Genomic DNA, 24,997 nt, shown 5'->3' with positions numbered 1-24,997 from the left:
GTCGGCAATGAATAAATGGACTGTTTTGATATGTTTCTAATAAATGGAACAGAGGATATTTCCTGTAATTAAGAAAACTCGTATCTAGAGGCAATTGTTAGATTAGAAAATAATAAGAAAAAATGTAAGGCTTGCTGTACATATAAGCTTGTTCAGCAGATGATCGTATGTCTTGATCATCCAATATACAGTACTTGCATGTGCTTTGCATAAAAAGAAGACACTAGGCTTCTGCCAGACACCACTGGTGATGACTTACTTTTAATAAGAGGATGGCCATGTTACAATTATAAGTATAACATTAAAGAGGATTTCTCATATAATGAAATTTGTATAGTTAATTAGACAGCATGAAAATAAGCAAGTTTGCAAATTACTTTATTTTTCTATCTGCTCTCATTCTCATGCTACAAGAGTTATTATCTTACATTATTTTCAAACCAAATATTCGCAGTAGTTACATTCCAGGCTGATGAGTTAACTCATGAGATCCTGGCCACCTCTCTCCAGCCTATTAATTTCTATAGAGCAGTTAGACAATGCTGCTTACTAGTCGCCCTTTGCTACCTCTCCCTCCCTGTCAGCTCCTGATCTGCAGCTGATGTTTTCAGTCCCTCAAAATCAGAAGCTCCCCTGCTTAGCCAGTGCAGTTCTCCTAATTACTGCTCACTTTCTGGTATGATCTGCTACAAGCACTAAGGAAAGAAAGGAGATCTGTCCCTACAATAGAACTAAGCTAGATCCCTACGATGTAACGGGGAACCTGATTCTGCGATCAGACCTGCTAAAGTCCTCGGCTAGTCTGTACGAAGACCTATAGATGCAAGGGAGGTATCCCTACAAGAACTAGGGACTGGGATAAAGTTGGGCACCTCCTAGCAGAAATTGTAGCAGTAAAAGACAAACACACAACATAGAACATAAAGGTCCGAAGACCAAGCTAAACAGACTGAGAAAGGTAACTAAGCACCAGGCTAACTTAAGAGTAGAAATTACAATGAAGTCCAGCAAGGCCAGGAGGGCGGAGCAGGATTAAATAGGCAAACAAGGTCATGTGACCAGCAAGGTAGAAAAAACCTAACAGGAGAGTTCTAACAGTACCTCCTCTTCTATGAGGATCCTCCGGATCCCCTAGGCCCAGGCTTATCAGGAAACCTCTTGTGAAACGCTCTGACAAGTCTGGAAGCAGAAACATCATCCGCCCTCACCCATGAGTTATCCTCGGGTCCGAAACCTTTCCAAGCGACGAGATACTGCAAATTCCCTCTATACCGTCTAGAATTTAGGATGCGGGAAATTTCGTATTCCCCGTCCTCCACCACCGGAGGAACAGTGGCAGAGACGTCTCCATCCGACACACAAGCTCTTTTCAACAGAGAAACATGAAACACCGGATTAATCTTCCAGGAGGTAGGAACCTCCAACCTAACAGCAGATTGGTTAACTACCTGAAGCACCTTAAAGGGCCCTACAAACTTGGGACCCAATTTTTTAGAAGGAATCCTCAACCGCAGATTCTTAGAGGACAACCAAACCATGTCACCAATAGCAAACAAAACCTCTTGCCGTTTCCTATCAAAGTACCTCTTAGATTTTTTGTTAGCCTCCTGAAGATTACCACGCACATCCGTCCAAACTCTCTCCAAGTCACCGGAAAAACTCTCCTCCTCAGGCACAGCCGATACCAATTTGGAGAATGACCCAAAAGATGGATGTCTCCCAGAACAACAAAAAAAAGGCGAACAACCAGCAGAAGAGGATGTATGGTTGTTAAGAGCAAACTCAGCAAGTGGCAGAAACTCAGACCACCCCTCCTGATTGTCTGCCACAAAAAAACGCAAGAACTGCTCAACATCCTGATTCTTCCTTTCTGTCTGGCCATTAGACTCAGGATGATATCCGGATGAAAACGACAAATGAACTCCCAACCTGTCACAAAAAGCACGCCAAAAACGAGCCACGAACTGAGGTCCCCTATCCGAAACAATGTCAGTAGGAACGCCATGTAGTCTGACAATTTCCTTGACAAAGGCCTTAGCGAGTGTCTTAGCACAGGGCAGTTTGATGAAAGGAACCAAGTGACACATCTTGATAAAACGGTCCACGACCACCCAGATGACTGTGAAACTCTCAGAGGGGGGGAAGGTCAGTAATAAAGTCCATAGCCAGATGTGTCCAAGGTGCACTAGGAACCTCCAGAGGGCAAAGCAACCCCGCTGCAGGAGTATGTGAAGACTTAGATCTAGCACACACCGTACATTGACGCACCCACTTAATGACTTCCTTCTGCCATCCAGGCCACCAAAAACTGCGACCCACAAGTCTCTTGGTCTCAGAAATTCCTGAATGACCTACCAACCGAGACTCATGACACTCAACAAACAAATCTCTCCTAAAGGTCCTAGGCACAAACAACCTCCCATGGGGAGTGTTAGATGGGGCATTCTCCTGTGCTTTAAGAATCTCATCTTCCAAAGCGGAGTCCAATGCAGCAATCACAACACCTTCTTGTAAAATGCTCCCCTCCTCCTCAGCACCGACCATGGGAGAAAAGCTGCGAGACAAAGCATCAGCTTTAACATTCTTGGTACCCGGGATGTAAGTAACGGAAAAATTAAACCGCGAGAAAAAAAGTGCCCACCTAGCCTGACGGGCATTCAAGCGCTTGGCAGCATCAAGAGAGATCAGATTTTTATGATCAGTGAAAACCTGAATGGGAAATTCAGCACCTTCCAAGAAATGACGCCTGTGTTCAAATGCGAGTTTAATAGCCAGCAATTCCCAATTACCAATATCGTTATTAAGTTTAGTCTCAGAAAATTTTTTGGAAAAAAAAGCACAGGGATGTACTCCATCCTTGTTTTTCTGAGACAACACCGCACCGACCCCCACAGAAGAAGCATCAACCTCAACCAAAAACGGCTTAGTCACATCAGGCTGCATAAGGATGGGAGCAGAGCTGAACCTCTCCTTTAGAAACACAAAAGCTTCAATGGCCTCAGTAGTCCACTGAACCGCATTAGCACCTTTCCTGGTGAGATCGGCCAGTGGTTTGACAATAATAGAAAATTTTTTTATGAATTTTCTGTAATAATTGGCGAAACCCAAAAACCTCTGCATCGATTTCAAACCAATAGGCCTAGGCCATTCCTGAACCGCCTGAACCTTCACAGGGTCCATCTCAAAGCCTTCGCTGGAGATAATGTAGCCCAAAAAACTAATTCTCTGTACAGCAAACTCACATTTCTCCAGCTTAGCAAAAAGCCAATTGTCAATTAATGTAACGGGTCTGGGAGGCAGAACCTCTGAGCTACTATACAAGGTGGCGGTCCTTGTAAGGGAGCGGGTGGCGACCAGGGAAGACGGGCAGGCAGTCACAGCAGGTGACCGGGACAGTCTCTGGGTGAACGGACAGGAGGTCACGGCAAGTGACCGGGGCAGTCTCTGGATAAACGGGCAGGAGGTCACGGCAAGTGACCGGGGCAGTCTCTGGATGAACGGGCAGGAGGTCACGGCAAGTGACCGGGGCAGTCTCTGGATGAACGGGCAGGAGGTCACGGCAAGTGACCGGGGCAGTCTCTGGGTAAAGGGTTGGTACGACCTGTGACGGCTGAGCCTCCAGGTAGGCTAGCAGGCAGATGGTAGACGTGAGCTCCCAGGTGAGCAGGCGAGAGTCTCTGGATAAGCGGGTGGTCACAGCATGTGACGGCGGAGCCTCCAGGTAGACCAACAGACAGGCAGCAGATGAGCGCTCCCAGGTGAGCGGGCAGGAGTCTCTGGACAGGCGGGTGGTCACAGCACGTGACGGCGGAGCCTCCAGGTAGACTAGCAGACAGGCAGCAGATGAGCGCTCCCAGATGTGCGGGCAGGAGTCTCTGGACAGGCGGGTGGTCACAGCACGTGACGGCGGAGCCTCCAGGTAGGCTAGCAGGCAGGTAGCAGATGTGCGCTCCCAGGTGAGCGGGCAAGCTGGTCCATAGACAGACTGACAGGAGTTGGTAGGCAGACCGTCGGACCTCAGGCTAGCAGGCAGGTAAGCGGAATATCAGGCAGGAATCAGACAGCAAACTGGCAGGTAACTGGCAACGGGACCTGAGGGCTGAAGCAGAGTAGTGAACAGTGCAACAACATTGCTCGGGCACCTCCATTTTAGAGGAGGTGCCTTATATATGGTGAAGTCCTCCGGCCATTGGCCGGGGACTCCTTAGGACGGCGCGCGCGGCCCCTTTAAGAGGGAGGGAGTGCGCGCGCGCCCTAAGCACAGTGGCCGGGAAGGAGCGCGCGCTGCCAGCAGAGCGGGAGGAGGACGCCGGGCTCGGAGCAGAGGGGTGAGGGGAACAGCGTCCCTGCCTAGCAGAGGGCAGGGACGCCGGCGCTACAGTACCCCCCCCTTTCGCCCCCCCCCCCCCTTTTTAGGCCAGAGAGAAATTTAGCTAGGATGAGAGGGGCATGGATGTTCTCCCGGGGCTCCCACGTTCTCTCTTCAGGACCAAACCCCTTCCAATCTACTAGAAAAAAGGTCTTCCCTCTTACCATTTTGGTGGCCAGAATGTTCTTTACCTCAAATTCGTTTTCAGCGGAAACCGGAGCAGGAGGCGTACCTGTAGACTTGGAAAAAGAGTTAAGTACCACAGGTTTGAGGAGAGATACATGGAAGGAGTTAGGGATCCGCAAGTTGGCCGGGAGTTTCAATTTATAGGCCACCGGGTTGATCTGACTGATGACCTCCAGAGGACCGATGAACCGAGGCCCTAACTTATAGGAAGGAATCTTGAGCCGGACATACTTGGACGAGAGCCAGACCTTATCCCCTGGACGGAATTGAGGAGGATCCAGACGTTTTTTGTCAGCATGTCTTTTCATACGCTCGGATGACAGAAGGAGTGCGGACCGGGTGCTCTCCCATATGGAGGAAAATTTGTTAACAAGAGATTCCGCAGCCGGATTGTCCACCGAGGTGGAGACGGGAAATGGGATCCGAGGATGCTGACCGAAGACAACAAAAAATGGGGATTTGGAGGAAGATTCGCTCTCGTGATTGTTGTAAGAAAATTCGGCCCATGGCAGGAGATCCACCCAGTCTGAATGGTGGGCATTAACGAAGTGCCGGAGGTAACTGGTCAGGTTCTGATTGATCCGCTCCACTTGACCATTAGACTGTGGGTGGTAAGCGGAGGAGAAGTCCAGGGTGACGTCTAGCAGTTTACAAGTGGCTCTCCAGAAGCGTGAGGTGAACTGTACCCCACGATCCGACACTATGTGGAGGGGCAGTCCATGAAGACGGAAGATGTGGCGGATAAAGTCTTTAGCCAGCTCGGGTTCAGACGGGAGGCCTGGCAGGGGAACGAAATGAGCCATCTTGGAAAAGCGGTTAACGACCACCCAAATGACCGTACAACCGGCAGAGACGGGGAGATCAGTTATAAAGTCCATTGCTATATGCTGCCAGGGGGCAGCATGTACTGGGAGCGGAAGGAGGCGACCGGCTGGCAGATGTCTCGGAACCTTGTTGCGGGCGCAGGACACACAGGCAGAAACAAAGTCTATTACGTCCTTGTGCAGGGTAGGCCACCAGTAGTGCCGGGTAATAAGCTGGAGGGTCTTTTTCTGACCGGCGTGGCCAGCTAGTTTAGACGAATGACCCCAGTGTAGGATCTTCTCCCGATCAGGTACTGATACGAACGTCTTACCGGGAGGGAGACGATTTAGACTCACGGGAGCCACCTGCATTACTCTGGCGGGATCGATGATGTGTTTCGGTTCCTCCTCGAGATCAGACACCAGAAAGGATCGGGACAAGGCGTCCGCCTTGATGTTTTTGTCAGCCGGGCGAAAATGAAGAATAAAATCAAAGCGAGCAAAAAACAAGGACCACCGAGCTTGGCGTGGGTTAAGTCTCTGGGCATGCTGGAGGTAAGCCAAGTTCTTGTGGTCAGTGTAAATTATTACCGGGTGAAGAGCCCCTTCGAGCAGGTAACGCCACTCCTCCAATGCCAGCTTGATGGCCAATAACTCTCGATCTCCTATGGAATAGTTGCGCTCAGAAGAGGAGAAGAGTTTGGAGAAGAAGCCACAAGTTACCATTCTCCCGGAAGATGATTTTTGGGTAAGTACCGCTCCGGCTCCAGAGGAGGAGGCGTCAACCTCCAGGAAGAACTGCTTGTTGCCATCTGGGCGATGCAGCACTGGGGCGGAAGAGAAGGCCTGTTTTAAGGAAAGAAAGGCCTCCTCTGCTTCGGGCGGCCACTCTCTGGGATTAGTGCCCTTACGGGTGAGCGCGGAAATTGGGGCAGTCCAGGAAGAGAAGTGCGGTATGAAGAGGCGGTAGTAGTTGGCGAAGCCCAGGAACCGCTGAATGGCCTTCAACCCCTCCGGTCGGGGCCATTTCTCGATGGTAGACAGTTTCTCTGGATCCATTCGTAGGCCGGTCTGAGAAATAATGTAGCCCAAAAACGGAAGCGAGGTCTGCTCAAAGAGGCACTTCTCATATTTAGCGAAGAGGTGATTCTGCCTGAGCCTGAGCAGGACCTGACGAACATCCCTCCGGTGAGTCTGGAGATCCGGAGAGAAGACCAAGATGTCGTCCAGGTACACCACTACGCAGGAGTAGAGAAGGTCCCGGAAGATGTCATTGACCAACTCTTGAAAGACGGCAGGAGCGTTACAGAGACCAAAGGACATTACCAGATATTCATAGTGGCCGTCCCGGGTGTTGAATGCAGTCTTCCATTCATCCCCTTGACGGATACGGACCAGGTTGTACGCCCCACGGAGGTCCAGTTTGGTGAAGATTCTAGCCCCCCTCAGACGATCAAATAATTCTGGAATGAGCGGAAGGGGGTACTTATTCTTCACCGTGATCTGGTTAAGGCCTCTATAGTCTATACAGGGATGGAGAGAGCCGTCCTTCTTTTTTACGAAAAAGAAGCCTGCTCCCGCCGGGGAGGTAGATTTCCAGATGAATCCCCTGGCCAAATTCTCCTCAATATATTCGGACATCGACCGGGTCTCAGCAGCGGACAATGGGTAAATACGCCCACGGGGAGGCGTAGTAGCGGGTAACAGGTCGATAGGACAGTCGTATGGTCTATGAGGGGGTAATGTCTCTGCCTCCTTTTTATTAAAGACATCAGCAAATGACCAATAGGGAATCGGAAGTCCAGGTAGATTAGTTGGGGTAGGAGAAGGACGGGCGGGATGAACAGGAACCAAACAAGTCTTATGACAGTCCTGTCCCCAGCGAAGGACTTCTCCGGTCTGCCAGTCAAGCATGGGTGCATGTCTCTGGAGCCAAGGTAGACCTAGTAAGAGGGCGTGAGAGAGTCCAGGCAGAACATGAAAAGAGATGCTCTCAGAATGCAGCATTCCCACCTGCAGAGTTATGGATTCGGTGATGAGTTGGATGGGACGTGGTAAGAGGCCCCCATCCACAGCAGCGACAGATAATGGTATAGCCAGAGGTTTGGTGGGAATGCAGTATTTTTCTACCAGGGCCTGTGAAATAAGATTCCCGGCCGCTCCAGAGTCAAGTTGGGCTAGTTCGAAATAACGATTCTCCCCGCAGATAATTGAGACTGACAGCAGCAGAGATGGAGAGGATTTATTCTTGTCTAGGTCGACCTCTCTGAGCGAACCTAGACACAGGCGTTTCCCGACCTCTCCGGGCAGGTACGGATCCGGTGCTCCTTACTGCCACAGTAGAAGCAGCTCCCCTCGGCACGGCGTAAGTCCTGCCGGGTTTTGACCATCTTGGTCTGGTCGACCTGCATAGGCTCAGGAGAGTGTACCTGGGGAGAAACGGAGGGAGTGACGGGTTTCTGAAAAGTAGGAGCTAGACGTGGAAACCTCCTCTCACGGGTGACTTCTTTGGCACGCTCCTGGAACCGTAGGTCAATCCGGGTGGCAAGAGTTATTAGGTCATCGAGAGTGGTAGGAATGTCTCGACCGGCGAGTTCATCTTTAATACGGCCGGACAGAGCCTCCCAGAAGACAAATACCAGAGCGTCGTTATCCCAGGCCAGCTCCGAGGCAAGGGTACGGAACCGTATGGCATATTGGCCCACGGTGAGACTTCCCTGACGGAGGCGTAGCAGAGATGATGCGGAGGAGGTCTTCCGTCCGGGTTCGTTGAAGACTTTCCGGAAAGCCGTGAGAAAGGCAGGCAAGTCGGACACCAGGGGGTCTCCTCTCTCCCATAGAGGATTTAGCCAGGCCAGGGCCTCCCCGGTGAGATGGGACATGATGAAGGCAATTTTGGCCCGGTCGGAGTTAAACTGGTGGGACAGGAGTTCAAAGTGCAGGGTGCACTGATTTATAAAGCCCCGAGCCTGAGCGGAGTCGCCTCCGAAGCGAGGAGGTGCAGAAAGCCGGGGTAGGATACCATAGTATTGGTGGGCAGCGGAGCTGCCGGATTGCAAGTCATGGCACGGGCGGTGGTTGCTGGTGGAGCAGTCAGAGTGTCCAGGCGAGAATTGACATTCCGCAGGTGACCCAGGATGGACTCCTGTTGGGACCTCTGACGGGACAGTTCATGACACAGGTCCGAGAGTGAGGGAGTTTGGGTGCCACCGGGTTCCATGGCCCGAGCAAACTGTAACGGGTCTGGGAGGCGGAACCTCTGAGCTACTATACAAGGGGGCGGTCCTTGTAAGGGAGCGGGTGGCGACCAGGGAAGACGGGCAGGCAGTCACAGCAGGTGACCGGGACAGTCTCTGGGTGAACGGACAGGAGGTCACGGCAAGTGACCAGGGCAGTTTCTGGATAAACGGGCAGGAGGTCACGGCAAGTGACCGGGGCAGTCTCTGGATGAACGGGCAGGAGGTCACGGCAAGTGACTGGGGCAGTCTCTGGATGAACGGGCAGGAGGTCACGGCAAGTGACCGGGGCAGTCTCTGGGTAAAGGGTTGGTACGACCTGTGACGGCTGAGCCTCCAGGTAGGCTAGCAGGCAGATGGTAGACGTGAGTTCCCAGGTGAGCAGGCGAGAGTCTCTGGATAAGCGGGTGGTCACAGCATGTGACGGCGGAGCCTCCAGGTAGACCAACAGACAGGCAGCAGATGAGCGCTCCCAGGTGAGCGGGCAGGAGTCTCTGGACAGGCGGGTGGTCACAGCACGTGACGGCGGAGCCTCCAGGTAGGCTAGCAGGCAGGTAGCAGATGTGCGCTCCCAGGTGAGCGGGCAAGCTGGTCCATAGACAGACTGACAGGAGTTGGTAGGCAGACCGTCGGACCTCAGGCTAGCAGGCAGGTAAGCGGAATATCAGGCAGGAATCGGACAGCAAACTGGCAGGAATCTGGCAGGTAACTGGCAACGGGACCTGAGGGCTGAAGCAGAGTAGTGAACAGTGCAACAACATTGCTCGGGCACCTCCATTTTGGAGGAGGTGCCTTATATATGGTGAAGTCCTCCGGGGACTCCTTAGGACGGCGCGCGCGGCCCCTTTAAGAGGGAGGGAGCGCGCGCGTGCGCCCTAAGCACAGTGGCCGGGAAGGAGCGCGCGCTGCCAGCAGAGTGGGAGGAGGACGCCGGGCTCGGAGCAGAGGGGTGAGGGGAACAGCGTCCCTGCCTAGCAGAGGGCAGGGACGCCGGCGCTACAATTAATAACTGTAATACCTCACGTACGCTCCGCCAATGAGACTCCAGATCAGGCGAATAAATCAAAATGTCATCCAAATGCACAACCACATTTTTGCCGATCAAAGGTCTAAGGATGTCATTAATAAGATTCTGAAAAAATGCTGGAGCATTGGTAAGACCAAAAGGCATAACCAGGTTCTCAAAATGACCCACAGGAGTGTTAAAAGCAGTCTTCTATTCATCACCCTCCTTCATGCGCAACAAATTGTATGCCCCCTGGAGATCAATTTTAGAGAACCACTTGGCCCCCACTAATTGGTTAAACAAATCAGGAATCAATGGCAGTGGGTAAGGATTGCGTACAGTAATTTTATTAATCTCACGAAAATCCAGACAAGGACGTAAACCGCCGTCCTTTTTTTTAGCAAAAAAAAATCCAACAGCCACAGGAGACTTGGAAGGCCTAATGTGACCGGCGGCCAAGCTTGTCTGTATGTATTCCTCCAAAGCCTTTCTCTCAGGAGTAGTAAGATTAAATAAATGACTTTTAGGAAGAGTCGCTCCAGGGACAAATTCAATGGTACAATCATAGTCTCAATGGGGAGGCAATATTTGTGACTCCTCCTCAGAAAAAACTCTCCAAAAATCCTGAATAGGTTCAGGTAATTCCCCTTTTTCCACCGCAGCAATATGTCCGTTACAACACTTGTCATAACACTTAGGACTCCAGGACTTAATTTCATTGGTAGACCAATCCAGTACAGGATTGTGCAATTTTAATCAGGGTAACCCCAAAATTACTGGAGAAGGCAAATTATTTAATACCACCAAATCCAAATTTTCTTGGTGAATACCATTAATAGTGAGGGGAAATTCACAGACCTTGTGAGTAACACTCTTCAAGGGGGAGCCATCGACAGAAACCACAGCAATAGGGGATGACAAAGGTTTGGGTTTTAATTTAAGTTTTTCCAAGAATCCCCCATCAATCACATTCAGAGTAGAACCACAATCCACAAATATCCGAAATTCAATTAATTCTTCCTGAGCAGCAGTAGTAGCAGAAAGAAATACCCCCTTAGAATTTAAAATGGCAATACGGGCGTAACTGACCTTTTTTTTTTCTTTGTTCATACGAAGCACACAGTTCTTAGAAAAATGGTCAGATTTCCCGCAATAAAAGCACAAACCTTCAGAAGATCTGCGGTCTTTTTCCTGAGAGCGGGGTGCCATCGCCCCAATCTCCATCGGCTCTCCAATGTCAGTACAGACCCTCTCAAGACTCGGAGCTGACATAGCAGAGGATTTACTTTCATTAACCCTTGCACGCAGTCTCCTGTCCACCCATATAGCTAATTGCATAGCCTCCTGCAAGTTTCCAGGTGTGGGATAAGTAATCAGCAAATCCTTAACCCTTTCACCTAGCCCCGCAAGAAACAAACTTTTCAAAGCTGAATCGTTCCACCCCACCTGGGCAGACCACCGACGGAAGTGAGAACAATATTTTTCCACATTACCTGATCCCTGCCTCAAATGTCTTAATTCAGTCTCAGCTGATGAGACACGATCAGGATCATCATACAACAAACCCAAAGCAGAAAAAAAACTATCCACTGATCTAAAGCATGGATCACTAGGTTGGAGAGAAAAGGCCCATCCCTGAGGTTCTTTGCGCAAAAGTGACATTATGAACCCTATGCGCTGTGATTCATCACCAGAGGATCTGGGTCTCAAACGAAAATATAATAAACAAGCATTTTTAAAGGAAAAAAAATCCTGCTGATCACCAAAGAATAAATCAGGCAAACGTACCTTTGGCTCCACAAAATGTGCTCCAGAACAGCTAATCACGTGTTGTTGGAGCTCGGCCACCTCCAGAGAGAGTTGAGCTAAATCCTGAACCGACACCATGATGGAAGCTGGAAGTCTTTCCTTAGAGATAATTTTGGGCTGGACTTACTGTTATGATCTGCTACAAGCACTAAGGAAAGAAAGGAGATCTGTCCCTACAATAGAACTAAGCTAGATCCCTACGATGTAACGGGGAACCTGATCCTGCGATCAGACCCGCTAAAGTCCTCGGCTAGTCTGTACGAAGACCTATAGATGCAAGGGAGGGATCCCTACAAGAACTAGGGACTGGGATAAAGTTGGGCACCTCCTAGCAGAAATTGTAGCAGTAAAAGACAAACACACAACATAGAACATAAAGGTCCGAAGACCAAGCTAAACAGACTGAGAAAGGTAACTAAGCACCAGGCTAACTTAAGAGTAGAAATTACAATGAAGTCCAGCAAGGCCAGGAGGGCGGAGCAGGATTAAATAGGCAAACAAGGTCATGTGACCAGCAAGATAGAAAAAAACCTAACAGGAGAGTTCTAACACTTTCCACATAACCTGCTGAGCCTTGCATTTAATCAAAGGCGCTGTTATTTCTGTATGTATTATAGAGATAAGTGTAGATTTTATAACAAGCACTGTCAGACCTGAAGATTTCACAATAGCACATTTAGGTCTTAAGAAGGATAATGCTGTTCAACTTCAACTATCACTTAAGAATGAGTGCCTGCACCCTTCCCCAGCAACAAGTCAGTGAGGAAGCTGGGGAGATGAGTACTCTTGAAGACATATGTTCAGACTAACCCTCTAAGTGGGGATTGTGTCCATGAGGCATTTGAGACAAGAACTAGCATTGCATGTGTTACCTACTTGTACTACTGAGAAGAATACAAAAAATAATTCTATATTCAGAGATTGTGCAATTCCTTTAATGGATGAATGTAACTGAAACAACATTAATCAACTATATATGAGGGGATAGATATGATAGTTGGGGTTCAGGCTGCTGGGACCCCCACCATTCAGTAGAAGAGATAACTAAGTTTTCGCATGTGAATGAAGCAATAGTAAGCATAAGCAACCGACGTATTCACTATCATGAATTACTATCACTATTAATCATGGGCTGGGCTCCTCAAAGTATAAAGAACAATTTAGTTAATTTCACGAATGATGGGGCTCTTTTAGAGGGTGGTATACCTTAGTCAGTTAAAATAAAACATTTTTTCATGTTACTATTTAGTTTGTTAAATTAAATGGCTGGTGTAGCCAGTCCATTCCAAACTGAGGCCTCTCTAGTACGACTACTGAGCGGGTTGGATTGAAGTAGGTGACCAGGTTGATAGCGGCCAAAGATTTGGAGAATTTGGGCCACAGTGCAGGAATAAGTACAGTACCAAAGTCGAGTTGAGACATACATTTTTTATTACTCAAAACAAAAAAGTATATCGTTATAACAGGATACAGATGGATGTCATTGCCATTGACTCATTTTGAGAATAAAACAATATACAGCACTGGTAAAAAGTTTAGACAAGCCTATTCATGCAATGGTTGTTCTTATTGGAGTGTGCACATTGTAGTTTCAGACGGAAGGCAGCAAAACCACAAAGGAACACATGGAAAAAGCAGTAAAGAAACAGGGGTAAAACAAACCAGAAGGTGCGTTAAACCTTGGATTCCTCAAAGCACTCCCCTTTAATTCATTTGACAGCTTTACACAATCTTTGCATTTTTTCATGCAGCTTCATCAGGTAGTCACCTGAAATGGCTTCCAATGAACAGCTATGCTTCATCAATAGCTCATTTTTGGAAATACAAGCCTTTACAAAGTTTTTGCGACTGTTAGGTGTATATTGCAGAGCTAAATATTGTACACAGTTTGATACAGTGTTGAGCCTTATTCCATAACTTTTTAAGTCAGAATATGACAAGAAACACTTAGTGAAGTAAAAAAAAAATGATGATCCATTATTACTTTAAACATTAAGTTTGGGGAAAATTGCTAGAACCTTGAAGGTATCCTCAATTACAGTCAGGAAAATCATTAATCGCTATGATGAAACTAGCACTCTTAAGGACCACTCCAGGAAAGGAAAACTAAGAATTACCTCTGCTGCAAATGATAACTTAATCAGAGTTACCAGCCTCATAAACCGCATTTGACAGCACTTCAGATAACAGCCGTTATAAATGATGCACAGACATATTTCAGCATCTTCTGTCTAGAGAAGACTGCAAGAGGCAGAACTTTGTGGTCAAATTGCTGCAAAGAACTACTGAACACTAATATTATGAAGAGATTTGTTTGGGCCAAGCAACACAAGGACTAGACATTAAACCAGTGCAAATCTGTACTGTGGTGTGATGAACCAAATTTCGAGATTTTTGGAACCAACTGCAATATCTTTGCGAAACGGAAAAAAAGGTGAGCGGATGGTTACTACATGTGTGATACCCTCTATGAAGCATGGAGGGAAAGGTTTGAAGCTGTGGGAGTGCTTTGTTGGTGAGTCTGTTGGTAATGTATTCTAAATTCAAAGCAGAAATACCCAGTATGGCAACCACAACATTCTGCAATGACATGCCATCCCATCTGTGTTGTGTTGCGAAAGAACAACGACCCAAATCACATCTCCAAACTAGATAAGAACTGTGTGCCCAAAAAGGAAAGGTATGGAGTGTTTCATGAGATGACATGGCCTTCATAATCATAATCATGCAATTTCAAACCAATTGAGATGGTTTGGAATGAGCAGGAGTGCATAGTGAAAGCAAAGTAACCAACAAGAGCTCAGTGCCTCGGGGAACTCCTTCAAAAGCCATTCCGGGTGACTACCTGATGAAGCTGCATGAGAAAATGTATAGGGGTGAAAAGCTGACATCAGAGCAAAGTGGAAGTACTTTGAGAAATCCAAGGTTAATTACATATTCTGGTTTATTTCACAAGTGTTAACATATTCCTTGTTTCAACATGTTTCACTTCATGGTTTTGCTGACTTTGTCTTAATCTATAATGTACACATTCCAGTAGGAGAACAAGCAAAAGCATTGAATGAACTGGTGTGTCCAAACCAAATCTCAATTTGTTGGTGGCCCATGGCCAATAATGACCATCATTCCAAACTTCTCTGTTTGGTGTTGTCATGCTTGATGATGGTTGATAAAGACCCGTGTCCGTTATTGCCTAAGGGTCAAGATCATTCTCAGCCTACCACTTTGGTACACTGTAAATAATGAGCAGCATCTAAGTGGCTACTAGTTCATTAAAAGTTTGTTGGACTGTTTTACTCTTATGTATATCTTACCCTTACAGAGTTGGATATTTACCCTGAGAATTGTGAATGTAAGAAGCGAATCGTAAACTGTTCCAGTCAGGAATTACAGTTTGTCCCTCCAGTGTCTGTGAATGTGACAGCTCTGTAAGTATAAAGTGCAGTGATTCAGGGGTGACTTTTGCCATTAATTATCTGGCCCTCTTCAGCTCCTGGCATGGTGGGGTAGTAGCTGGGGTCTACTTCTGCTGTATCCTCTGAAGTTACATCCTATGAAGTGTAAAGTGTTATTAATGCAGGAGGTAAAGTAATGGCCCGGACTGTACCCCTTAACAAGGAGCTTAAAGGGAGGGCCATATGACTTAGCATGTCTGCTAGGCCTCAATAGTGGGTTTAAGAGGTGAATTAGTGGGAGTGTAGGGGTGTTTGTTAGGGGAGGAGTATGAGATAACTATTTGAAATAGGGTTACCTGATTGGCTGGTGGGTGGTTCTGTGCTGACCTTGATAAAAGGAGGGGCTGCAGTGGGATGTCCAGTCCAAGTTTTGATCTGGAGCTGGAATGTCCCTCCCGCCCTTAATTTATTTGGTTGTCATATTCAATTGTGTTTTGTCACAGCAGGTGGCGTGGAAGGAGGGGGAGTTTGAAGGTGGTGGTTGCACTGTAGGACGAAGGGATTCCAGTGCTGGGATTGACTCCCTAGATGTTGAAGGTTATAAAGTGGAAGTGGGTCCCTACTGGGCTAGGTCCCAGAGGGACAAGCTGGTTTTGGCTGCAGACAGCGCGGTGCGGCTGGAGGCGGTGTGGAGTAGCTGTCGCTGCATAAAATTTGAATGGTTGAACCTTCAATCTCCCCCCTCCTTTGCAGGTTATTTAAGAATGTCTATAATTTGAGTTTATTGAATAAGCGAGGCTGCTGTGGCCTTCAAATTCCAATGTCACACAGTGTGTTGTGTCATTGTTTATTAGGTAAGGGGAAGGGTACAAATGGTTAAAAAGGGACCTATAGTCAAACATTCAGAAGTCATGTGTCATGTCCTCTACACGGTACATTAGGAGAAGGGCCCAACCAATGCTCTATTAGTCTAGCAGTAGATCCTGCTCTGTATAAGGCAGAAACATTAACACCAATCCACAGGATGCAGTGTTATCTGTAGAGATAACTTAGCCTGCCTAAAAGATGAAACAATATTCTTCTTCACCCAACCATGTGTTGGCACGTGACGAAGAGTGCTGTCTGTGTAGCTCAGTTCATTAGCTAAGCCAACCTTCTTTTCCATCATGGTTGATGCAGAGACAAAAAAGGGGGCTAGCGAAGTTATTTAACTGAGCCAGACGGCCAGCCCTTTTCCAGCTGGTAACGCATCATTTGCTGACACAGGTGAGGAAAGCTCCTTTTCTGAATTGGAATGAATCGTAGAGGAGCATACCTGTGCTTAAATAGAGATAACAGAGCAGCCATCGTAATCAAAATATGCTAATGAGTTTAAAGAAGTTGGTCACTAGTTTTTTATTGATGGCCTATCCTTAGAATAGGCCATCGATATCTGATCAATGAGGGTGTAACCCCTGGTACCCTCGCCAATCAAGTGTTACCGGCGCCAGCCAGAAGTTCTCGGATGTTGCGGGAACTCAGCAGCTCCATGAAAACTATAATGGCTGCAGGAAGGGCACTGCAGATCCACCCCCTACTCAAATGAATAGAGAGTGGAACTGCAGTATCCAGCCGCGACCTCTATAGAAATGGTGGAGCTGCTGTGCTCCAGCAGCATCTGAGAACTTCTCGCCAGCGCCGGTAACCACTGATGAGCAGGGGTGACAGGTGTCCCACCCCTATCGATCAGATATTAATGGCTTATTCTAAGGATAGGCCATCAATAAAACGATAGTGGCCAACCCCTTTAATCAGTTTACATTTCCAAAAAATTGAAATAACGTTTTAAGTAAATGGACAAGCTCTTTATGATTAAAAACAATGCACTAGCTAACAATTTATGACAAAGCATCGCAGTTTTCTACAACTTATTATGAGCAATGATGTGATCTGTCATATTTTTTTTATTTATTTTACTCTCTTATATAGCGCCATTAATTCCACAGCGCTTCAGACATTATCATCACTGTCCCCAGTAGGGTTCACAATTTAGATTCCCTATCAGTATGTCTTTGGAGTGTGGGAGGAAACCGGAGAACCCGGAGGAAATCCGCAGAAACACGGGGAGAACATACAAACTTTTTGCAGATGTTGTCATATGTTCTATATGAAGAATTGTGACTTTTGTCCGTATTCCTTTAGTGATCTGAAGGACAATAAAATCAAATCTTTACCAGATGGTGTCTTTCGCTTATACCAGGATTTGGAGAAACTGTGAGTAACCACAAAAAATACAATAATGGCTCTTTTGGAATAACACACAATTCTGTACGTTTTTCAAACCTAATTTTCACATGCTAACCATAGTCTGCCATTTAGAGATTAAAGGGGTTGTTCACTACTCAGACAACCACTTAATTGCCATATTTCTCCTGTGTAAAATAGAAACATCCTATACTAACCTTCAGTGCTGGAGCCATTCAGTAACATTAGCGTCTGGTCTTCCTGTGTGACGTTCTTATGCCATGTGAGCCCTGCAGCCAATCGGCGGCTCCTTTCCTGCTCACTTTTTTAGATAAAACTGACAACAATAAGAAGTGAGAGCTGAGTCTGCTCTATAACGTTCTCCGAATATCAGTTAAGACCAAAGGAAGTGAGCGTGAAAGAGCCACTGAGTGGCTGCAGGGCTCACGTGGCATAACAACGTCACACAAGTGCAGGGAGACCCGGCGCTGAAGTCACTGGAAAGTTTTAGGAACGGTGCTGGCACCAGACATGAGTCTAGCCTGTTTATAGTTTACACAGGGGAATATAGCAATAGAGCAGGGGTTTTCTGAGTAGTGGACAACTACTTTAAAGTGTTGTCTCATTTATGGCAGATCCTGAGGATGTCTTACAGTTCCAGGTCCCACCTCTAAAATTTGCACCTGCTTCTAGGGTATGGCCGAGCAAGTGCAGAACTCACATAGAAGTATATGGAGAAAGCAGGAGCATACACGGCCATCTGTCCTGTCACTGCTCTTGAAAACTGGTCAGAACCAGTTCTGGAGGTGTGGAGTCCAGAGATGGGACCCCCACCGCGCGCTTTCCCAATGAAAGCAGAGGAAATGGAAAGCGCACAGTGGATGATGGGCTGTGATGTCCAGTGAAACCCCGCCCACAGCCCATCAATCAGGGGGTGTGCGTCACTGGGTCACGCCTGGCTGCAGCCGGAACTTGACGTAATGTAACATCAGGGGATGTCGGAGCCGGCTGCAGCCAGGGTCACGTGATGCCTGGTGAGCGGCCAGCGATAGCGCCACTCACAGGCAGTAAAGACCACGCAAGGTAATTACAAAAACACTTGTTTACACAATTTATATTATATATAGTAGTGGACAACCTCTTCAACACAAAGCTTTACAGAAACTGACTCCCAATATAACAATCTCCAGATATAACCACTGAGAACATTTGTAGGAACCGAAAATGTAGCCACAGAAAACGAGCACAGGAAGCAATGCAGATGACCTGACCTTAATGGGGTGACTCAGCCGGCAATGTTCTCATTGTCTTAATCTACACTTAATAATCTTGTGTTATTCTGCCTACAGCAAATCTAGAATTGTGTTTCTTTACAAACAAAATAGCAATGCTCCATTTCCATGTTTTTGCACCAGCCTCCTTCAAAACAACAGACTGCGAACGATCTCACACTTGACGTTCTCAGGACTTTTCAACTTAAAGATGCTGTAAGTGACAATATAACCAGTGATTTGGCTTTTGTCAGTAACTGCATATGTTGTGTAGAGACAGCAAGAGACATTTAGATGATTTATAGAAATAAACGATTTATGTAAAAATATAACAAACAGGTAATTGGCAGTGTTAATTAGCTTAATTTATTTACAAGACAGCACAAAGAAAAAAACTAGTAATCATTGTCAGTCAGGACTGAGACTGTTTAGCACTAAAGTCTTACATGAATCACATTTAAAGGGAATCTGTCGTAAAGATCAACTCTCCCCTACTCCACCCACCAAAAAATCTGCATATATGAACATGCAGGGCATGCATGCAAGTCCATTAACACCTTCATGTCTTCTAACTATTGCTGTATTAATGAAAAATTAGTATTTTCATTCATATACAAATAAAGTGTTAAGTGCTCGGGGTGTGACAGAGCACTTCCCAAGCCTCTGCCTCCTGGTTGATAGCGCACTGTCTGGTTTCCTTGTCTGGCATCACACAGTGAGCTATCAATCAAGCTAAAGAGGCGGATGCTAGGCAGAGAGACAATCTGGGAAGGCAGAGGATGGCGAGGTGCTCTGTCACGCCCAGAGCACCTATTGCATAATTTGCATATAAATGGAAACTCTAATTTGTCAGGAATGCAGCAACAGATTTAAGATATAAAGGTGTAGATGGATTTACATTTCAAAGACCTGCTTGCCCATTGAGGGAGGAGGAGGATGATCTTACTGACACATTCCCTGTAAGAAAGTAGCAATAAGCTAAAACTTGTTTAAGTCATTCTTTATGACTAGTAGAAGATTCTTCATATAATTCAGAAGTTTATACAAAGTAATGATTCTGATCTCCATCCCACCCACAATCTATGTACAGCCTCCATACATCTTCCATTAATTTTATTACAACCTTTGGACGTAGCGTTAATGTCAGCAGACAGTGATTACTTTACAGCAGGTTCAGAGAGGAAGCCGGCAGACAACCACCAGTTCTACCAAGAGGCTGCCATCATAGCAATAAATGTAAAGAGACTTGTTTGTAGATCTAGATATGGCATAGGCTCGGATCTCGGCTCCCTGCTTTCACAGATCGGCTGTAACAAATAGCCAAATAAACTACGTTCACAACATATGCCCCAAATGTATGAATCTGTATAGTTTGTGTTTATGGTTCTTATGTTTCTTTCTGCCCCATTTTCATCCTAAACTCTCTTAGCCGCACTAACTATTGCTTTTTTGCATTAGCTTCCTTAGTGATAATCGGATCAGGAGTCTGAAGGCTGACGTCTTCCGCGATCTTCACTCATTGGAATGGCTGTGCGTTGGTAACAATGTATTCATACTGACTTCATTCTCATGTTCCTGAATTATATGAGCAAAATTTTAAAGGTGGCCAAAAAAATGAACAGGGAAACAAACCATACTCTGGTAAACTATCATTTCGCCTATGATCACAAATTGTTAAATTTCACTGGATGAACGACTGAACTCGTCCATTTCCATCAACTTCAGTCGAACTTATCAACTAGCATTACCATCTCAGTGTCTCATTTCCTTCTGTAGTTCATTGACCAGACATTAAGGGTATTGAGTTCAATTCAAGATTTAGCATTACATCTGTTCTATTTTAAGGTCTAATTTCTTATATAATAACACAAGATTTAAATTAAAAAGGTTGTCCGGTCAAAAATTGGTAAGTATGCATTCACTCTGTGTGACTTCAGACTTATGAATCCCCCCAGAGCATGCACTGTGCTCTGCGGGGATTCGCTGGTTGCTGAGACGGGACCATAGAGTGTGTTTTGCATTTTTCTTTCCAGTTGCGTCTTTTGTTATGGCCTTTTTGTGAACGTGGGAGAACAGTATTAAGAACTATCTAAAAAAATGCTAACATTTTTTTCTACCATCTTAGTTTTTTTCATGTCTGTTTTACTAGTTCAATTATCCAACCATATATACCAAAACAATACTGCATTGCAGCAACTTGCCACAGCAATTGCTATTGACTCATTTTACTTTCCAAGCGTGTACCTACTAATGTGGCATTTTTTGTTATTGCCTATTTGTCAAGGAGGGGGGGATACTGTTTAAAAAATTAGAAATAAAATGGTAAAAGAATAAACAATTCTAATTTTCTGCGTACCTGTTTTACGAGTCAAATTTGACAACTATGCACACCACAACAATACTGTGGACTTTTGCCACATTATGCTTTCTGTGCATGTACCTATCCAGCATTTTTTGTCGCATCTTTTTAGGGAAGGGGGACTTAATTTTGTTAATAAAATAGAAAAAAAATGTATAACAAAAATCTACACATACATCGTACAATTGTGCACGTCAAATTTGAGACCTGTACACACATACCAATACTACAGGCTGTAGCTGCATTCGATTTTTTCAGCGTCTCATTCCTCTATGTAGCATTTCTTGTTTAGTCCTTTTTGTTACGGTTGAATATTTTTGGAAACAATAATTATACCTTGTGTACAAAATGCAAGATTAGTGTGAAAAAAAACATTCCACAGATGTCTGGGCAGTGGGACTACCAAATACATGCCACAATCAGCCTCTTTTGCCATTGGCAAGCATATTAATGGGGAGGAACCGGAGGGCATAAAGGAATATATGTCATATCACTCAGCTCAGTTACAGTATCTCTCACAGCGGCGCTTGAGAAAATGGTAATCTAAAACGCGAAGCATGCGTCGGGGTTCTTTTAAACCCACCCCACTTTTAACCCGGCACCCGCTACCTTAGACTGGTAAGAAAAAATCCCCCATTCTTGGCCCCTTGTTTAGGTTTATCAGGGTCAAATATGTGGATACATTACCTTTGACCTACTTGCCTATACTGGGGGGATTTAACTTGCCTGCACTGCACTTTGCTATTCAGATCTGTGGTTGCGGTGTACCATGCTTGACATCTTTTCATTGTTCTGTCATGTAGTTTGCTAATATGTATGATATTTTTCTTTAAATAATAAATATGAGATTTTATACCAACAAAACTCTGTTTTCTTAAAGTTTATATCATGTTTGTAGGAGTTGGTGCTGTTTGGTGATTTACAGCATCCACTGGTGCCCAGCTCACCATGTTTTGAGCATGATACTAGCCTATTGTGTATTTCTATACTATTAGTACAGTTTCTTTGACTGCCATCGCCACTGCTGATAGTCATGCCAGTCAAACATCTGGCCGCGACTGTGTTTTACAGGTATACTGTACGTTGGCTTGCATTATTGTCAGCATTGTTCCTCGACTGCCATTCATCTCCTTGCCTGCCATCATATTATATACTATATTTGCTGCCACTTACTGCCAAAAGACAGTCACACAGATCTCCAGCTTGTCCACTCTGTTCGAAAGCTATTCAGTATTGCTGATGGGTACCCTACCATGCACAGGATAAATAAACCTGAAACTACTCCCACAAAATAGATATATTTTGCACTTCTTTTTTAAGAAGTCATTGCTCTAAAAAAAATAATTTTTGGACGCCTTGGAAAAAAAGCCATTGTTTCTTTATTTTGCAATCCACAAACCTGTTACTAATCCAAAAATAGGAATATGTTGTGGTAGACTTGTTAAAAAGCTATAGCTTATTCATTTAACAAACAACAAACCTTTTGCTACTTCCAAACAAGGATAATTTTTCTACCAACAATTGTCAAAAAGTCATGCATTCATCTACATACACTGCCTGTGTAAAAACACCAGCAAGGCGGAAATCTGCCTTCAATAAAGGGATCATTTTCTGAGCAATTTTAGAATTTAAAAAGTGTTATCTGTTAGTGTGATGTGTTGTTAAACAGGTTGTTGATTACCACCAGTTACCATCCATTTGGCCATAGCCAGATATGTTATGGTCACTGACATTTCTGAGGCTGAGTTTCCATTAAAGAACTCAAAAGGGGTTCCATGCTGTCCTAGGAGAACTCAGACTGTTACACACCCTTTCCAGGCAATTAAAGGCTTTGCAATACTTGCGATTGACGACGAATCGATCCACAACAAATCTAATTTTTAGGAAAATTTTGAGAAAGGTGGCAGATCCAAATTTCAAAAGAATCATTCATCTCTGTTTTCAAATCATTTTCTTAGCTTTTAAAAGCACATACCAACGAAAAGTCATATAAATATCACACAAAAATAAAGACTCTGTAGGGAAATTTCTCCCTACATTTCATGTCAATAATCATTGTAATGACTGGCAGCTGTTTTTGCATATCAAATAACCTGCTATAAGATAAGGTCCAGAAAATAAGCCAAAATGTAATGAATCCATAACCATGACCAACTGATTTCCTCATCCCTAGGTGCATCACTAATTTTGATTAATATTTCATAAATCTTTTGTAGGTCGCTCAGTGAATTATTTATTTTTCTGGGCACCTCTCTTGGTATTTTTATGTAGGCACATGCTTTATTTCGGGCATCTAACATAAAATGAATTCTGATTTGTTAGAAAGAATAAATCTTTTCTCATTTTTTCTCCCTTGTTAAAATTTGATGGCTGTGGAAGTTTGGAGTGTGTTTTTTTTTTTTAATTAGCTTCCTATTTAGGAAAACAGAATCACTGATGACATGACAGCTCTTTGTCTCATCAGATGAATTCTGAAAACGAGAGTATGCAGTTTATTTATCATTGGGCTTTCAGTGCAAAGAATATGTATAAATTTGATGGATTGGCTGTATCTTCAATAACAGCACTTACTTTTATAAATATAATAGCGCCATAGAGTGCAAACAAAATAGTATCAGCATTAGTTGTGTCCCTGTAATGATGACATCACAAAGAGCCTAGTAATTAGAAGAGCCGCCATGGATGCCGATAAGTAGGAAGCTTGCAGGGCTCAGGTCCGGCGGCCAGCACAGTCGTTGGCTAGGTTCCTGCAAATCTTTTTTCTCAACTATAGTATGTACATATACTAGCCTTACTGGCATAGGCATAATCCTTCTAAAACAAGATGTGATTGAATTTAGAAACAAAATGCTAGTTTGCCTAGATTATACATACTTTTCCTGCAATCTTGTAGTTTCCATTGACAGAACTTCCTATCCAAGCATCTTGACAGTGATCCTTCTCATGTCACTTTCCATACCTTTTCTGATTTTCAGTGTAACACGGACCATTCTAATAACCTAACACATATACAGTTGTGCTCAAAAGTTTACATACCCCGGCAGAATTTTTCCTTTCTTGGCCTTGTTTCAGAGAATATGAATGATAACAAAAAAAACTTTTTCTCCACTCATGGTTATTGGTTGGGTGAAGCCATTTATTGTCAAACTACTGTGTTTTCTCTTTTTAAATCTTAAAATATTTGTGGAGTCAAAATAGTCACTTACTACATCTGTAGATGAATTCCCGGGGAGGTGTAATTACCAAAATAAGGTAATTTGTGGGGGGGGGGGGTTCTTATTTAGAGATGGGCGAACCTAAACAGTAAATTTCTGGGTCTATACCGAACACCTGCTGTTCAGGCACAGACCCCGAACATGGATTTCACCAGGAAGTCCGTGTTACTGTTTGGGTTTGGCACCCTGATAACAGCGAGAGCAAGCGCGGCTGATGGGAGTATTCATCTGCTGGCGGCTGCACTATAAAATAATTAATTTTTTTTAAAAATGGCGTGGGTTCCCCTGTATTTTTGATAACAAGCCAGGCAAAACTGACAGCTGCGAGCTGGAACCCTCGTTGGGACGGCATGGGACAGAACTTCGGACAGGTGAGGGATATTGTTGTTTTTTATTTTTGTGGCAAATGGTTTTGTTAGTGAAGTAGCAGAATTTGGGAAAAATTATTTCCCTGGATCACACACTAATACATCATACTGGCAACCATATGTTCTGAAGGAAACCTACGAGAAAGTGTGATGTCTAGAGAGGAGGTCATCTCACACAGGCAGGGAGGATCTGATGTCGTCTAATGGCTCATCACCAGTTTGGCTGTTAGAAGTATTTACACCCATTATTGTTACTCCCCATTTAATTATTCCTAGTTATTAACTTCCACTTTTATCATATTTTGAAAGATAAACTATGGGCTACAGGTAAATATAGAGCGTCTGCTTTGTCCCTTTCTCTATTGTTTTTTACCATAGATAGTGCTATGAGTGATGTTTTGGGTTATGGATTGTGTTACAGATTGGGTAATTAAGTCCAATATCACAGGATGCCTGGCAGCATCTCCTGTGTATAGATAAATTAATTAGTGAGTAGCTGACAGTTTCTGGAAGAGCAAACTTATACTGTGAACTTCTTCATTAGCAAATAGGGGCTACATCAAAGGAGAAGATAAATGCCCTAATGCAGACGGGTCGCCTCTAGCCCATATCGGAGACCTCCCATGGCAATGGAGCTTCCTTATTTCCATGCCGCATCAATAATAATCTGATATCAACATCATCCACAGATATATCTGTGATCGGGGGACTTATTCGCTTCTCTAGATTCAGGCGCTAGGATTTTCAGCTTGGGAAA

At 45.0% G+C, this 24,997-nt stretch overlaps 1 protein-coding gene across 1 annotated transcript in view; it reads left to right on the top strand.

Moving 5' to 3' along the window:
- LOC141154650 (relaxin receptor 1-like) overlaps nucleotides 1-24,997 on the top strand; it is a 382,748-nt gene that overhangs the window by 242,587 nt on the left and 115,164 nt on the right. The window contains exons 4-7 of the mRNA XM_073640924.1: nucleotides 14,732-14,837; nucleotides 16,986-17,057; nucleotides 18,443-18,514; nucleotides 19,757-19,828. Of these exons, the coding sequence (XP_073497025.1) occupies nucleotides 14,732-14,837; nucleotides 16,986-17,057; nucleotides 18,443-18,514; nucleotides 19,757-19,828 (322 nt within the window). The remainder of the gene's footprint in view (nucleotides 1-14,731; nucleotides 14,838-16,985; nucleotides 17,058-18,442; nucleotides 18,515-19,756; nucleotides 19,829-24,997) is intronic.

The sequence above is a fragment of the Phyllobates terribilis genome, unplaced genomic scaffold (assembly GCF_046119375.1).
Source record: "Phyllobates terribilis strain yellow unplaced genomic scaffold, ASM4611937v1 Scaffold_7__3_contigs__length_470593459, whole genome shotgun sequence".
Classification (NCBI taxonomy): domain Eukaryota; kingdom Metazoa; phylum Chordata; class Amphibia; order Anura; family Dendrobatidae; genus Phyllobates; species Phyllobates terribilis.
Note: the sequence above shows the minus strand (reverse complement) of the source record. Positions and strands in the feature narration are given on the sequence as shown.